The sequence below is a fragment of the Phyllobates terribilis genome, unplaced genomic scaffold, assembly GCF_046119375.1.
Source record: "Phyllobates terribilis strain yellow unplaced genomic scaffold, ASM4611937v1 Scaffold_4__5_contigs__length_816908805, whole genome shotgun sequence".
NCBI classification, from domain to species: domain Eukaryota; kingdom Metazoa; phylum Chordata; class Amphibia; order Anura; family Dendrobatidae; genus Phyllobates; species Phyllobates terribilis.
The window spans coordinates 726597136-726614369 of NW_027362764.1; the positions used below are offsets into that span (position 1 = coordinate 726597136).

General features: G+C 46.1%; 1 protein-coding gene across 1 annotated transcript in view; it reads left to right on the top strand.

Annotated features, from left to right (window-relative positions):
* The window catches only part of ENY2 (ENY2 transcription and export complex 2 subunit), a 30267-nt gene that overhangs the window by 6652 nt on the left and 6381 nt on the right, over positions 1-17234 (top strand). The window contains exons 2-3 of the mRNA XM_073679776.1: positions 1146-1223; positions 5985-6055. Coding sequence (XP_073535877.1) covers positions 1156-1223; positions 5985-6055 — 139 coding nt within the window. The 5' untranslated portion in view covers positions 1146-1155. The remainder of the gene's footprint in view (positions 1-1145; positions 1224-5984; positions 6056-17234) is intronic.

Sequence of the window (17234 nt, forward strand, 5' to 3'; positions counted from 1 at the left end):
CATGGGGGTGGCAACATCATGCTTTGGGGCTGTTTCTCTGCCAAGGGACCAGGACGACTGAACCGTGTACATGAAAGAATGAATGGGGCCATGTATTGTGAGATTATGAGTGCAAACCTCCTTCCATCAGCAAGGGCATTGAAGATGAAATGTGGCTGGGTCTTTCAGCATGACAATGATCCCAAGCACACCGCCAGGGCAACGAAGGAGTGGCTTCGTTGGAAGCATTTCAAGGTCCTGAAGTAGCCTAGCCAGTCTCCAGATCTAAACCCTATAGAAAACCTTTGGAGGGAGTTGAAAGTCCGTGTTGCCCAGCGACAGCCCCCAATCATCACTGCTCTAGAGGAGATCTGCATGAAGGAATGGGCCAACATACCAGCAACAGTGTGTGCCAACCTTGTGAAGACTTACAGAAAACGTTTGACCTCTGTCATTGCCAACAAAGGATATATAACAAAGTATTGAGATGAACTTTTGTAATTGACCAAATACTTATTTTCCACCAAAATTTGAAAAAAAAATTCTTTCCAAAGACAATGTGATTTTCAGGATTTGTTTTCTCATTTTGTCTCTCATAGTTGAGGTCGACCTATGATGTCAATTACAGGCCTCTCTCATCTTTTTAAGTGGGAGAACTTGCACAATTGATGGCTGACTAAATAATTTTTTCCCTCCACTGTATGTGTGTGTGTATATATACAGTGTGTGTGTGTGCATATATATATATATATATATATATATCTCCTCTGTTCTGCCAGAGAAATGAAAAAAATTATGACTCTTGGAAGAAGGGGAAGCAAAATACAAAATGTAAAAATGTCCGCAGCAGATAGGGGCTCAGATCTGTAGTGACATAAATGTGCTTTATACATCGCGATCAGTAACTTTTTCTCCGAATACATCGTGCTCTGGATATATCAGTGTTTCTTCTGGGCTTCTCTATAGGACTTGAGGAAATCACGTACAAAAAAAAAAAATGGCATCCAATATTGCTTGTGAAAAAAATTTTTACAGATTTTTTTTAAAACACAGAGAGAATTGTGCCTGAAGGAGACCTATGGCTGAATGTACGCAGTGATATTAGTGACATGATTACCTTTTTCTTTGAATAACTTCTCTGAATTTTTATTTTTTTTTCCTCCTAGTGTCTTCACCATGAATAAAGATGCTCAGATGAGAGCGGTGATCAACCAGAAGCTCATCGAAACAGGCGAGAGGGAGCGGTAAGTCCTGCAGTAAGCATGGAGCTGCCCACAGGGTGCTGGGTACATACTGTCCCACATACAGCCCAAGGGGGCACCCCACAACAAACGCTAGTCACCGAGGTCACACATGCATATTACCACCTGTCGCTGTATAGCGCTATATTCATTGTCTGTAATCGAATATATGCTCCAGTGGTAGCCATCATATTTGCCTGATGGCCATATACATGAGATAGCTGTCAGCCGAGCGTTCATGTATTTTTCATTGGGATAGAGTCGCTGCCAGACTTCTCCTATCAGCAACTTACTTATGGCCGAAAGTGTTGGCACCTTGAAATTGTTTGAGAAAATGAAGTCCCAGAAAATTATTGCAATTCCACATGTTTATTTCCTTTGTGTGTATTGGAACAACACACACACACAAAAGACAGAGTGAAAAAAGGCAAATTGGACATCATTTCACACTAAACCCTAAAAATGGGACAAACCTAATTGTTGGCACCTTTCCAAAATTGTGGGGAAACAACTTTGTTTCAAGCATGTGATGCTCGTTTAAACTCACCTGTGTCGAGTAACAGGTGTGGGCAATATGAAAATCACACCTGAAACCAGATAAAAAGGGGAGAAGTTGACTCCATCTTTGCATGAAAAGGGAGAAGAGAACTGTCTGGGGACTTCAGAACCAAACTAGTTTAAAATATCAACAATCTCAAGGTTACAAGTCCATCTCCAGAGATCTTGATGTTCCTTTGTCCATGGTGCTCGACATAATCAAGAAGTTTACAACCCATAGCACTGTAGCTAATCTCCATGAACGGCAGAGAAAAATTGATGAAAGGTTGCAACGCAAGATAGTCCGGATGGTGTATAAACAGCCCTAATCAAGTTCCACAGAAATTCTGCCCTGCGGGCTCAGAGTGCCTCAGTGTCAGCGCAAACTATTAGTCGTCATATGAATGAAATTAAACACTATGGCAGGAGGACCCCACTGCTGACACACAAACATAAAACAGCTAGACCACAATTTGCCAAAATCCTTCTGGGAAAAAATCTTGAGGACAGATGAGACCAAGAAATAGCTTTTTGGTAAAGCACATCATTCTACTGTTTACCGAAAAGGGAAGAAGGCCTACAAAGAAAAGAACACAATACCTACAGTTAAATATGGTGGAGGTTCAAAGATGTTTTGGGTTGATTTTCTGCCTCTGGCACTGGGTGCCTTGACTTTGTGCAAGACATAATGAAATCTGAAGATTACAAAAGGATTATGGGTCGCAATATATTGCCCAGTGTCAGAAAGCTGGGTTTGTGTCCTAGGTCACGGGTCTTCCAGCAGGACCATAACTCCAAACATACTTCAAGAAGAACCCAGAAATGGATGGAAACAAAGCGCTGTAGAGTTCTGAAGTGGCAGCAATGCGTCCGGATCTAAATCCCATTTATTCCAAAGTGTTTGCAACCAAATATTAAGCTGAGGGTGCCAACAATTTTGTTCAGCCCATTTTGGGGGTTTTGTGTGAAATTATGTCCAATTTGTCTTTTTTTTTTTTATTTCAATACACACAAAGGAAATAAACGTGTGTAAGTAACAAAACGTGTAATTGTAATCATTTTCTGGGAGAAATACTTAATTTTCTGGAACAATTTCAAGGATGCCAACACTTTCGGCCAGGACTATAGATGCAACTTTTATAGGGGCATGTGCTTAGTTTATGCTGACATTTTAGGCTGACAGACTCCCTTTAAAAGGAGGGTTTTCACAATAAGGCTTCATTCAGATGTCTATTTTTTCCCATGTACAAGAAAATTGGACCAATTATCCTGATCAGAGTGTGGTCCGAGTGCCATTCATTTTCTTGAACAATTTCAAGGATGCCAAAACTTTCAGCCATGACTGTAGCTTCCCTGAAAACAAAAGTACCCGGATTGATCCTTCTCTCCCCTGACCTCATCTGTCGTGGGTGAGTTGGGAGGTCACCAAACTTGTCTGGTCCCATCAAAATCGGCAAGTTGAACCAACTTTCATCTGTTGTGTATGGGGGCCTTTAAGCAAACTGCGATGAAGGGTAGTAATTGGAGACTTTGCAAATCATTTCAAGACCTGGTCCCGTGGCCACATCAGTAGTGATCTGTGGCTGCCGGACGGGAGCCCAGTGAACTGGATCATATTTTAGCGCGACGTCATTATTGCCAGCTAATGAAGAAGAGCCGTGGATGCTGGCTGGCAGGAGGCGGCTCGCTGGGCTCAGATTACAGAAGTGGCTGCTGGACTATGTCCTGTGAATTGATGCGACTCTACTAGTAATAATTGCCTAGAGCGAAGTATTTAGAGTGCTGTGATCACGGGGCTCGGCGGCGGCACCAGCATAATCACTCGTGATGGACAGCTATTATTTCATTGCAACAGCCGGAATCGGAGACAACTGATCATGGCTATTTAAACCCTATCATCACCTGTCTGTGATTAGAGAGGGTAGTCCGTGATGCTGGCACCCCACCAGCGCCCCATGATCACATCGCTGGGTTACCTAATGGCTGACGGTCACTGTAAGACTAGCAGGCAAAATACAGTCTGCACCATATATGAAAGGGATTCGTCCCAGCACAGATTCTCCTGGTTCTCGCTGCCAACTTCTGCCTGCTTTAATCAACACTATGTACCTGACTACAAGGTCACACATAGATTCTTGGTCAGGTTCGGGGACAGGCGGGAGGTGAAGTCACTGCGGCACATATCTGAGGACACATCGGAGCACAGATCTCGGTACATTCCTCCTGTCATCGGCTTCTCATGCTCTTATGCAAAATTGTTCAGGCTCTGTTGGCTGGCATGGGGGCCTGTGATTGTTCGACTATTTTTCGGTTCTTCCAAAAATTCTAAGTATGAAGTCTGGAGTTTACTTTTATTTTAGCTATAGCTGTGTAGTTTATTTTTTTTTATTTGACCAGAAGAACAAGAACAGTTCTCTTGCAAAAACTGTACATTTTTGACAGACCAGGGGATCAGATATGTTTCATAAGACCACTAAAGGGGTTTTTCAGCCCCCTGGATTTTTTTTTTCTGCAAACCACTGACAATGGTGTAAAATAAGAAAAGTCGTACCGTATTTACAGACTAAGACGCACCACAAATTTTGGGGTGGAAAATAGGAAAAAAATACTTTATAAGATGGTGGTCCGTCTTATAGTCCAAATAGGTATTTTACCTGGGGGGGGCGGGAGGGGGCAGCAGCTGCGGAGCGGGGGCCACAGGAGGCAGGGTCCCTCAGGAAGCCGGCGGTGGCAGAAGTGGAGCAATGCGGCGGACCCTGTGTGGGAGAAGGGGGTACCCCAGCAGCGGGGCGATGGTGGAGGAGTATCGCAGGAACCCAGTGAGATACGGTGAGATGCTGCGTGGCCGGTGTCGGCGGTGAGGCAGAGCAGAGTGCATTGCTTTTCCGGTGACCATCTTCCTGAAGTCGTGGTCTACAGGGAAATGCCGCCCAAGCCGAGTGTGAACATGTGCCTACGTGTTGCCAACTTATATTCCAGTTAAACAGAAAGAAATTTCGTTACCTATGAGATGGGACCATTTTGATTCATATCATCATATTGTAAGTGCAGCAACCAATGAAATAATGATCGCTCTGAGCCTGAATGAATGAGGTGACATCTTCACATGGTGCACTATGTGCAGAGTCGTTCTCAATCCCCCATCATACACATACTTGTCATGCCTTACCTTCGCTGTCCTGAGAGCGTGAATATGTGTCGCACAGACGACATTTGCTGTGATTTACACAACGTCCGAGGATTTCTGTACGGCCTTTGTGGCTGTGAGAAATATGTGATGTTTCTTATCTCAGTGCATCAGCCGGAGCGGTGTCAGCCTGTTATCCCTGATTCATGGGTAAACGTCGAGTTGTCTTTAACCAAGATAGGAACATTTTAATATGACCTCACGGAAAGGTTTTTCTACATATGTTGGTATAGTATAGTGTTTTATTCCCATACCATCTACTCAAAGGACAGAAGGCTAAGAATGCTATCCGCAATGTAATGTGTACTGTAAGGGGGTAAGGTTTCTCCTTGTGTAGAGTGACATGCCAGGTCTGGCAGACCAGTATGAGGAGACTTAAACGCCTTGCACGCTCCTCTGGGAAATTAATTCTGCAAATTGTCTCTTCAAAGAGGAAGAGGACTTGACAATTTATATATTTTCCCAGAGGAGCGTGCAAGGAGTTTAAGTCTCCTCATACTCGTCTGCCAGACCTGGCATATCACTCTCCACAAGGAGAAATCTTACCCCTTACATCCAAGTCTTTGCCTCTCACTCAGCCAAATAAGATCTCATACTTTGCACTGATGAGGGGCCATACCCTGAAACACCGTGTCTACAAATTGAGATTCTGATTTGGCTTTTATCTTAAGTCATATTTCAAGGCTCATTAAAGGGTCGATAATGACTTGTAGGATTGCTACTTCCAATAGGTGGCGCTATAGAGTTTTAAGTCCTCTTCCTCTCTGAAGAGGCAATCTGTAAGGGTAAGTGTACCCTGATTTTTCAGCTTTTGACGGCACTGTGTGCGTTCAGTGCACAGATGCAATGATCCCTACGGTGTGTGTAGATTATCAGATTTCTCCCCATAAATGAGCGCCGATCCAGATCGACACAACCTCTTTAAGTGCCAGTGTTACATGGCTATGTGATCGGTAAGCACCAATGGACTACAAGCCATAATGCATTATGTTACAATATACATTTCATCTCTAATTATTATCTTTTTTTTTTATTCACAGTCTTAAAGATCTGTTAAGAGCAAAACTTATCGAGTGCGGATGGAGGGACCAGCTGAAGGCGCACTGCAAAGGTAGAGTTTCCCTGTGTCCTGCGAGAGCTGTGTGACTAAAGGTGGATATAGATATTAGATGAATGTCAGCCCAAGCTTCAGAGGAAGAAGGGTCAGGCATGTTGGATCAGGATATGCCTGATCCTTATGTTCTCGCAGGTGATTAGTGTCTGAAGACTCTGTCCTCGCCAACATCATATGTATTAAGCCTCATTCAGATGTCCTGTTTTTTACATGTGTTCTAGCCATGATAAAATACGTACCCGCTAAAGTCTATGGTGCTGTTCATATGTCCATGTATTTTGTGAACTGTGACTGCAAAGAAAATCACAGAGACATGTTTGTTTTTGATCGAAGCGATGGATGAAGATCGCCCATATAGGTCTATAGGTCTGTGAAAAGTCACAAACATCGGTGTGCGATCCGTGATAATGTAGTGTTTAGTGGAAGTTTCGCAATTTATTTATTTATTTTTTCATACCTGAAAATTACTGATGATAAAAAAACGGACACACGGAGCAAACACTGATCTAACGCTGATGAAAACCACTGACTCTCACACCGTTTTTGCGTACGTGAGAAATCACGGTTGTCTGAATGAGGTCTAATGGGGAGGGCTGGCACTCCAGTGTAGGCCATGTACTTTTCAGACATCCACGTGTGACATTTATTGTGACAGAATTTCAGGCAAACGCCCTTCATCAGGCCATAGCGTAGATAAGGAAAAAGGGATCGATAGATGGATATTTAAGTACATAGATAACCAGGCGTTTGTTATAAAAGAATTCGGAAAAATGCATTAAAAAGAGGTTTCCATCAAGGAGACGAGACAAGTCCAAGACATTAAAAAGAGGTTTCCATCAAGGAGACGAGACAAGTCCAAGACATTAAAAAGAGGTTTTCATCAAGGAGTCGAGACAAGTCAAGACATTAAAAAGAGGTTTCCATCAAGGAGACGAGACAAGTCCAAGACATTAAAAAGAGGCTTCCATCAAGGAGACGAGACAAGTCCAAGACATTAAAAAGAGGTTTCCATCAAGGAGACGAGACAAGTCCAAGACATTAAAAAGAGGTTTTCATCAAGGAGACGAGACAAGTCCAAGACATTAAAAAGAGGTTTCCATCAAGGAGTCGAGACAAGTCAAGACATTAAAAAGAGGTTTCCATCAAGGAGATGTCAAGACACTAAAGGGGTTTGCTAGCCCCAATTTCAGATTGGGATGAATCCAGTTCATGATATAAGGGGCCCCAGTTTTCCAGTGAGTGTTGCGTCCCCCTCATTTATTTTTCATGTACATAGGACTGCGCTTCAATATCAGGCACTGCCGCTACTATCCGAGAGCTGAGCGTGGCCCCATTAATTCGTTGATGGTGGAGGCCCAGGGTCCAGATCATCATGTTTTTGAATGAAAGGTTAAAATCGCCCAAAATATAAAAAAACCTACTTAAAAAAAAAAGTACAACTAAGCTGTATCAGGTAACCACAATGACACATCATCAGTATTCGGTACCCATGAGGTGCTGGGTCATATCCCAATAGTATCCATGTGAGCAACTAGGAAACACAATGTAATACGTGTACGTAGCCAGAGTCCACTTGAGCCTGTGGTACTATAGTAACTCATAGTAACACGTACTTCACCTGTACTTCTATGTAAGCACCATTGTATTATACCGCCTAAGGGCTGGAGTCAGCACTATTGCTACATACGGGATTTTCCTCACCTGTATGATCCCGCACCTGTTACTACCTGACCATATTGTGTCCTGTCGTGAGCTTAGCTGTACTTTTTCTTAGTAAGCTCTTTATTCATGCCTTGATCCCTGCTTCTTAATAGATGTGTTTTCCTGTTTTTCCTGCAGATTGTTTTATACCGGACACCTGATTTATATTTTTGTGTATATACCTGAACTATAATGAATTTTTGAAAGACTTTTTTTTTACCTGAAATGTCATTAAAATGAATATGTAAATTAGCCATCTTGCGAGTACCACGGAGTGGAGGTGGCTACACTATAAGCCTTGCAACATGACCAGACGTAATTGTCAAGCCAGACACTCATCCACAGACAGCTGTTTCTGGGTGGTTGCCCCTCATCAGTGTAGAGCACAGTCTTGCTGGCTGAGTGCGATGCCCTTGTGGCAACATGGGGGAAGTACTGGTTCTGTTTTATCAGACAAGTTTTTTAGTCTTATAGGCAATTCTCCATGGTAGAAAATATTCCCGCCACTTCCTTTTTAGGGTATCGCACTCACTTGGCCGGACTCTGCTGTATATTGATGGGCAAACACCCTGAAACAGCTTTAGTTTCTGCTTTGGCATTTATACCTGGTCATGTTGCAAGACTTGTTTAGAGGCTGGACATTGACTTATAGGGTAGCTACTAGTGTTGAGCGAGCACTAAAATGGTCAGGTGCTCGAAGATCGGGCCGAGCTCACCGTGATGCTCGGGTGCTCAACCCGAGCAACGAGCCCAATGTTAGTCTATGGGAGACTCGAGCATTTTTGCGGCGGCACCCCCGGCAGTCTGTAGAAAGCCTAAAAAGTGCCCAAAACGATAGTGACAGTGCTCAAATGACATGGGGACAGCATGGGGATCGCCCCAGGAAGCATTTCTGACCCCCAGGTCACTGCTGTCAACAATGTGGTCCAAGGTATTAAACCACTTTTACAGGCTTACAATAAAACGTTCAAAAACAAAACAAACGGTTTTCCTGTGAAATATGTTAAGGAAGTTCCTTTCCAGAGTAAAGACTTGTATATACACTGTGTTCCAAATTATTATACAAGTATTATTTTCTCAGATTTTCCCAAATTATCTATATGAATTGCAGTCATTGTAATTTTCCAGTCAAATAACTATTCGAGTACAATTGAAAGGCAGTTTGTACAAAAACCTATGATAACAGTATATTTAAAAAATAAAAAACTTAAACTGCACACAAAATGCCTGTTCCAAATTATTATGCACAGCAGAGTTTTCAACCTTTTCATTTTAATAAAGAACAAAAAAAATGGTCATTTTTGAAATTATAAGCATTAGCAGGTTATTACACACTGAAATCAAACAGTTTTCAACTCAAAACTTTATTCTAGGTGATGTTACATTTGCACATAGGACCCCTTGTTCGAAAGGAGCTTCTGAACTCTCTTGTCCATTGAATTGGTCAGGTTTTGGATGGTTTCTGCTTTAATTGTTTTGCATGAGGACAGAATACCCTCCCAGAGCTGTTGCTTAGATGTGAACTGCCTCCCGCCATCATAGACACTCCTTTTGATGATGCTCCAGAGGTTCTCAATGGGGTTGAGGTCAGGGGAGCATGGGGGCCACACCATAAGTTTGTCCCCTTTTATGCCCATATCAGCCAGAGATGCAGATGTGTTATGTGCAGCATGAGACGGGGCATTATCATGCATGAAAATGATCTTGCTGCGGAATACACGGTTCTTCTTCTTGAACCATGGAAGGAAGTGCTGTTTGAGAAACTCCACATACATTATGGAGTTCATCTTTACCCCTTCAGGGATCCTAAAGGGGCCGACAATCTCTCTCCCCATGATTCCAGCCCAAAACTTTACTCCACCTCCCCCTTATTGGCGCCGTAGCCGTGTTTGCATGGGGTGTCCATCAACCAGCCATCCTCCATCTGGACCATCGAGCGTTGCACAGCACTCATCGGTGAACAAAACAGTTTTGAAGTCAGTCTTCATGTATTGTTTGGCCCACTGGAGCAGTTTCTGCTTATGTGCAGTGGATAGAGGAGGTCGACAGGATGGCTTACGCACAGCTGCAAACCTCTGAAGGACCCTGCATCTTGTTGTTCGGGGGACTTTGGAGGCACCAGCAGCTTCAAAAACTTGTCTGCTGCTATGACAAGGCTTTTTTGCGCTGCTCTTTTAACCTGACGTAATTGCCTGTAGGAAAGAGTCCTCAATTTTCCCTTATCAGCACGCACACGTGTGTACTGTGAATCAGCTACATACTTCTTGATTGCCAAGACACTTCATCCTGATCATCGCACAATGTTGACTGTAGTCATGCCTTGACCTAAACACTCCACAATTTGTTGCTTCTCAGCAGCCGACTCATCCTTTTTCTTTCCCATTTTGCCAGAAAATGTAGGCTGCTTAATAATGTGGGACAGCCTTCTTAAGTAGTCTTGCCTTTCATTGGACACACCTGCCAAACTATCTAGCACAGGTGTCTGCAATTGCTTACAGAGATATAAAGAGACCTGACACACATCACCATTAATGAGTTTAACTGACAAACAAAAAATTCTTACCTCATCACTCCGAAACACTTTATGCATAATAATTTGGAACACAGAGTAAGGTAAAGTAAATAACCAAAAACAAAAATACTCCTCCACACCTTTGGCTATGTTCACAAGCAGCATTTTTTATGCGTTTTTGCACTTTTGTATTGCTTTCAACCGTGACAAATGCATTCACCGGGAAATGTCATTTTAACATTTTACAACCTTATCTGGCAATGTGCTGTGTGACACATGCATACAGTGCTGAAAAGACATGGGAACAGCATGGGGAAGACCCCTGGAAGCATCTCTGACACCCAGGTCACTGCCTAAAAGTGTGCCCATCAGAAGTGATCCTTGCCGCATCAGAAGATGCAGACTTGCAACTATCCCCGTGCAAGTCCTTGTCCCAGGGCAGTGTTCAATTGTACCTTCCCCATTCCTTGCAATGCAAGCGTAAGTGTGCAACCTGACACCCACCCACCCCCAGGCTGCAATACCATACTGCTAGCTTGTTTGCACTTGAAATTTGGCCTTTTAGGCATGTGGAGGCAGACGCCGGCCACCATGTCATGTCTGTGTCGGTGGCCTGGTTTCCATACTCAGTCCCCAGCCGCACCGCGGCCGGGTTTCCACACGTGGTCCCCAGCCGCCTGGGGGCGGCCGGGTGTCCATAAACGGTCCCCAGCCGCCCCTATTTCTTCTTGGAACTTCCCCCACACTTTTTTTAGCCTGCCCTGCTTTAGGGCAGCATTGGACGAGCCCACCAGAGAACCAGACTCCTGCGGTGGGCCCTGGCTTCTCCATCAGGGGAGTTGAGAGTGCCAAGGTGAGGAGCATGATGAGGATGATAGAAGTTAGCGTCTGCTTTGTTTTCTTGGAATGCAAACGGATGTATGTAGTAGCGGCTAGGCCTGAGTTGGTCAGCATTTTGGCGCATATCCTACCTCCGAGGATTTCTGGATGTTTTTCTGCTACTATCCCAGTTCTATGACTCCCTTTAAAACAAAGCTTCAGGTGATGAATGATGGATGAGGTGGTGGCAAATGAGAAGGAGCAGGAGGAACAGGGACCATTCACATCAGGCCAGTCAACCACACATGTCTTGTAGGATATGTTTCTGTACCAAAAGGAGCGGTCCGGCTACACAGTTATAGGGCATGCAGTGAGTGCAATGCCTACCAAAAATTTCGAGGCACTCCAATGCCCCTTGGAAATGACATGGAGGTCAGAGGGCCTTAACTAAACCGTTTTTTCCATTTATAGCAACTGGGTCTCCTGTGCATTGTTGGCCTAAGCAGTGAATGGAAGGCTTTCCAAGAATTACGAGGAACTGCAATGCCCCTTGAAACAGACGTGGATTACAGCATACTAAAAACCTTCTACCCATTATTGGGGAGTGGGTCTCCCTTAGTGTTCGCCTATGCATTGAAAAGCAAAAGCTGACTAAAATTAGGAGGAAATGCAATGCCCATTGGAAAAGTGGTGGAGGTCGCAGTAGCTTAACAAGATGGTTTTAATGCCCCTTGGAAGAGACGTGGAGGTCGCAGTAGCTTAACAAGATGGTTTTAATGCCCCTTGGAAGAGACGTGGAGGTTGCAGTAGCTTAACAAGATGGTTTTAATACCCCTTGGAAGAGACGTGGAGGTCGCAGTAGCTTAACGAGATGGTTTTCATGCCCCTTACAAGAGCCATGCAGTACAGCATATTAAAAACATTCCCATTATTGGGGAGTGGGTCTCCCATAGTCTTTGCCTATGCCTTCCAAGCAAAAGCTGCCAAAAATTAGGACGGAGGAACTTGCAATGCTGGCAACACGGACCACGGTCACCCTGGTGGTATAGTGGTGGTGGAGGCTGAGGTTAAGGAGAAGAGCAAAATACAGCCGAAATGAGGAAGCGTATACCCATGTGTGGGTGTGAAGCGGTGCATGGGAATACACCTCCCGAAATAACACAGTGCATTTGACTTTGTTACTCTGCTGTCATTTGGTAGTGATGAGAAGTCTGGCCCAATCCAGCCCTTGTTCATTTTGATAAGGGTCAGCTTGTCAGCATTGTCGGTTGACAGGTGAGTGCGCTTATCAGTTATAATTCCCCCAGCGGCACTAAAAACACGCTCGCGGCAGGGCAGGCCAGGACCTCCAAGGCGTACAGAGCGAGTTCATTCCAAGTGTCCAGCTTGGATACCCAATAATTAAAAGGCACAGAGGAATCACGGAGGACGCTGGTACGGTCGGCAAGGTACTCCCTCACCATCTTTTGAAACTTTCCACTCCTTGTGAGAGTACCCCGCGCCTCAGGGCCTGTAAGCTGGGCGGGTCTCAGAAAACTGTCCCAGAATGTTGACAGTGTTCCGCTGCCTCTGCTGGATTGTAGTTGCGTCTCTCTCGCCTGTACGCCTTGGTTGGTCAACGAACTGTGACCTCTGCCGCTAGCGTGTTCAGATGGGAATTTTTTTAAGAGTTCTGCAGCAAGGGCCTGCTGGTGCTGCCCCATTTTTGTAGACCTCTCCATCTCAGGAATAAGAGAGTGAAAGTTCTCCTTGTAGCGGGGGTCTAAAAGTGTCACCAACCAGTAATGACTGTCACCCAACATTTTGACAACATGAGGGTCACGGTTAAGGCAGCGTAACATAAAGTCCTCCTCCTCCCCCCTGTCCTCAGGCCACCCACCCTGAACCAACTGTATGACAGTTGTACAGGTACTACAGTCTACAGCGCTTGATACCAGCTCCTGTACCTCCCTCCTCCCTCCTCCTCTCCCTCATTGTCCCCCAATGCACGTTGGGATGAGATGAGGTTGGGCTGTGTGTAATCGCCCATTGCGGGTTCTTGATCCATCTCATCATACTTTGGCTGCAATGCCTCCTCTTTAATTCTCTGCAGAGAGCGTTGCAAAAGACAGACAAGTGGGATGCTGACGCTAATGATGGCGTCATCGCCACTCACCATCTTGGTGGCCTCCTCAAAGTTTGTCAGGATGGTACATATGTCAGACATCCAGGTCCACTCCTGAGGTCTTATGTGTGGAGACTGACCTGAATATCGACGGCCTTGTTGCAGCTGGTACTCCACAACTGCTCTCTTCTGCTCACAAATCCTTTGCAACATGTGGAGGGTAGAGTTCCAACGTGTGGGGACATCACACACCAGTCGGTGTGCCAGAAGCTGCAAACGCTGCTGCAACACAGCAAGGGCGGCGGAAGCTGTAGCCCACTTCCGAAAATGAGCTGACAGGCGGCGTACTTTGACGAGCAGATCTGGCAACTCTGGGTGCGATTTAAGAAAACCGCTGAACCACGGTGTTAAGCACATGAGCCAGGCATGGTACGTGTGTGATCTCGCCTCAGAGCCGCCACCAGGTTACGGCCATTGTCACACACGGCCATGCCTGGATGTAGGTTCAGCGGTCTCAGCCACAGATCTGCCTGCTCTTTCACAGCTGTCCACAACTCACAAGCAGTGTGAGGTTTATCACCTAAGCTTATGAGTTTCAGCACAGCCTGTTGCCGCTTGCCTGATGCAGTACTGCAGTGCTTCCAGCTTTCAACTGATGTGGTGATATCTGAGATGGAGGCTGAACATGAGGAGGAGGAGGAGGATGATGCGCAGGAGCTGTACACTGTGGGGGCAACTCTGACTGACATAGGGCCCGCAATCCTCGGTGTGGGGAGGATGTGTTCTGTCCCAAGGTCCGACTGGGTCCCGGCTTCCACAATATTTACCCAGTGTGCCGTCAGGGAGATGTACCGTCCCTGGCCACAAGCACTTGTCCACATTTTCGTTGTCAGGTGGACTCTCCCAGTAACTGCATTGTTGAGGGCACGGCAGATGTTTTGGGACACGTGCTTGTGTAGTGCGGGGATGGCACACCGGGCAAAATAGTGTCGGCTGGGGACCGAGTACCAAGGGACGGCCACCGCCATAAGGTTGCGAAGGATTCCGTCTCCACCAGCCTAAGAGGCAGCATTTCCAACGCAAGCAGTCGTGAAATGTGCGAATTTAGGACTGTGGCCTGTGGGGCGTTGGCTGTGAATTTCCGCTTTCGTTCAAAGCTCTGGGATATGGACAATTGAACGCTGCGGTGGGACGTTGACGTTGATGCTGTTTCTTGAGAAACTGCCATAACAAGTGAAGACTGAGAGGAGGGGGCATCTTTGCATGCAGTATGGAAAGGGGATTGCCTTGCACGCACAACAGGGGGTTCTATTACACGCACAATAGCGGAAGAAGCAGTGGTGACACCCGCTGACACTGGTCGTGGACCTGGGGTTCGCCCCACAAAGTCGGGTGCTTTGCTGCCATGTGCCTGATCATGCTGGTGGTGGGTCAGGCTGGTAGTTTTGTCACCCCTGCTGATGCTGGCATGGCAGGTGGTACAAATGGCCTTTTTGGGATTATCAGCCGAGTCTTTAAAAAAATTCCAGACTCTGGAAGACCTACCGCTTGTACTGGCAACGTCCCTCGTGTTGGTGTTACGAGGAACTGTTGCCTGCCTTCTGTGTGCGGCCACCACACTGCTTCTTCCTGCCTGTTGGGGTACTCTGCCTCCCTCCCCCTGTGTGCTGTTGGCCTCGCTCTGCGTGTCCTGCCACATTGGGTCAGTTACTAGATCATCATCCACCACCTCCTCCTCTTCCACTTGCGCACCACGATCCTCCTCACTTCGTGGCAATTGTGTCTCGCCATCGTCCACCTCTTGTGACAAATTGCCAGCGTCGACTTCCTGTGGCCGATGCTGTTCAAATATTTGGGCATCGCTACATGGGATCTCCGCTTCCACCACTTTAAGCGGAGCAGGCGAGGGGCACAAATATGGAAATGGACCAGTGAACAGCTCTTCAGAGTGTCCAAGTGTGGAATCAATTACTGTCTGACGACACTCGGCATGGTGGGAGGAAGGAGCATCAGGGTGAGGAGGAGTATGCGGTCGAGACTCACAGCTACTAAAACTTTACCGTGTGGAAGACAGACCGGAGGTGGTGGTGCCCAGGTAACTGGAAGTATTATCTGCTACCCAATTAATAACCTGTTCACACTGATCAGTTCGCAATACTGGTGTTGTTCTGTGCTTCCCTAGTAATTCGGTCAAGAAGTGGGAGCGAGAAGATGTGGCTGTTGGTTGTGGCACATTTTCACCTTGGCCACGGCCCTGTCCTCTACACGCACCATCACCAGAACGTCCAGTTCCACGTCCCTTGCCACGCGCCTTGCCCATTGTAAATGAAGTAAAATAGCTTACACTTTCACTATCAATGGAAAAAGGGTAATAAAAAGGAGATTAGAACCGTGGAAGAGGAAAACCACAGTTCTATTTCTCTGGCCTACACCAGACTCTTTTAAACAGATATATTGGTGTCTGAACAGTCACAGACACACTCCCTTTTTTTTTTTGGGGGGGGGGGGGGGGGAGGGGGATACCAAAAGGTTAATAAGACGCATATTTGGACAGTCTGACTGAGGGGGGGGGGGTAAAAATACAGGATTTAGATGAAAAAAAAAGAGAATTTTTCCTGGCCGGCCCTGAGACCGGGGGATAAGTCTAGCAATTTGACCAACAGGAGCAGCACACAGGACTGTAATGCAGCGTTTGCTGGTATAACCACTGCGTCTCCTATACAGCCGGCCTGCCTGCCTGATATCTGGGATGGATATTAGTCCTGAGAAGGACTGTTTGTTTGATTTGGCAAGCTTTAGAGACCCTACGCTACCTATTTCGCACTATATATCGCTACCTAACTCAGCAGCACTCTCCCTACACTGTCTGATCCCGGGCGACTGTGTCCAAGATGGCGGCTCCCGGTTTTAAATGCTCGAGGTGACGCTGTGCGGCCAGCCAATAACTGTAATGCCCACAAACAACATGGCTGCAGCATTACAGTGACTGACTGGCTGGCAATCCCTGCATGTTCATTGGCTCTGTAAAGAGCGCCAAACGTGCAGGGCGGAGACCCGAGCTCCCGCCCGAGTAACCCGGAAATGCTCGGTGCTCGCCGAACATCCCGAGTAGTGAGATGCTCGGGCGAGTAATGAGCAGTGTCGAGCATGCTCGCTCAACACTAGCAGCTACCTCTTCTAGATTCATTCTGCAAGAAAGCTAATTTCCATATGTGAAGACACTGGGTCTTCCGTGGGCATAATGCCACTCGGACTACCCAGGGTGAGGGTGAAACAGTGTGGCAATACTTTATTGAACCACAAAGCGAACAATAAACACACAGAACAGTCCCAGGATATACCCAAGATGGTACATTACACAGTCTCATCCTTCCTTCTCCTCCCGCCTGGGATAGAACAGCTGCGACTTTTGGACTTCCAGGGCCATCTACCTCAACCAGTGCCCCCCCTCTTTTGACGGGCCCCCACAGAGAGAAGGTAGCGGCAAGCTTGGGAAACTAGCAGTCCATCGAGGTACAAGGCCAGGAGACCCGAGGGTCCCACCCTGGCCTCTCTGAGAGTTTCCGTGGGGCCAGATGACCGGCTGGTCCCAATCTGGCATCTCCGAATGTCTCCATGGATTCCAGGCGACCGGTGGGTCCCTCCTGGCAGCCCCAAACAACATATCCATGGGGCCAGGTGACTTTATCGTCCCAACTTGATATCCCCAAACGTAGGATAGATGAACCCTTTTTCTATTTACATATAAAGGTCCTCAGTCACAGGTCAGGGTTAGAGGTAAAGGTGCAGGGCTCATTCAGCTGACTTAGTATAATATGCAATTGGCATAGTCACAAACAACATTGTTTCCAAATCCAAGAGGAGGTAACAATGAGGGTTATACAAATACTGGTCTGTTCTTATTGACCAGGCACATAAATACATATAGATTTACAAGTCAACCCAAAGATAATAGTGTATTTCTCTTGGATTAATAAATCTAAACGTCTGGCTTATTAAAATTTTAGGCTGTATTGTCACACCATACTTTTTATCCTATT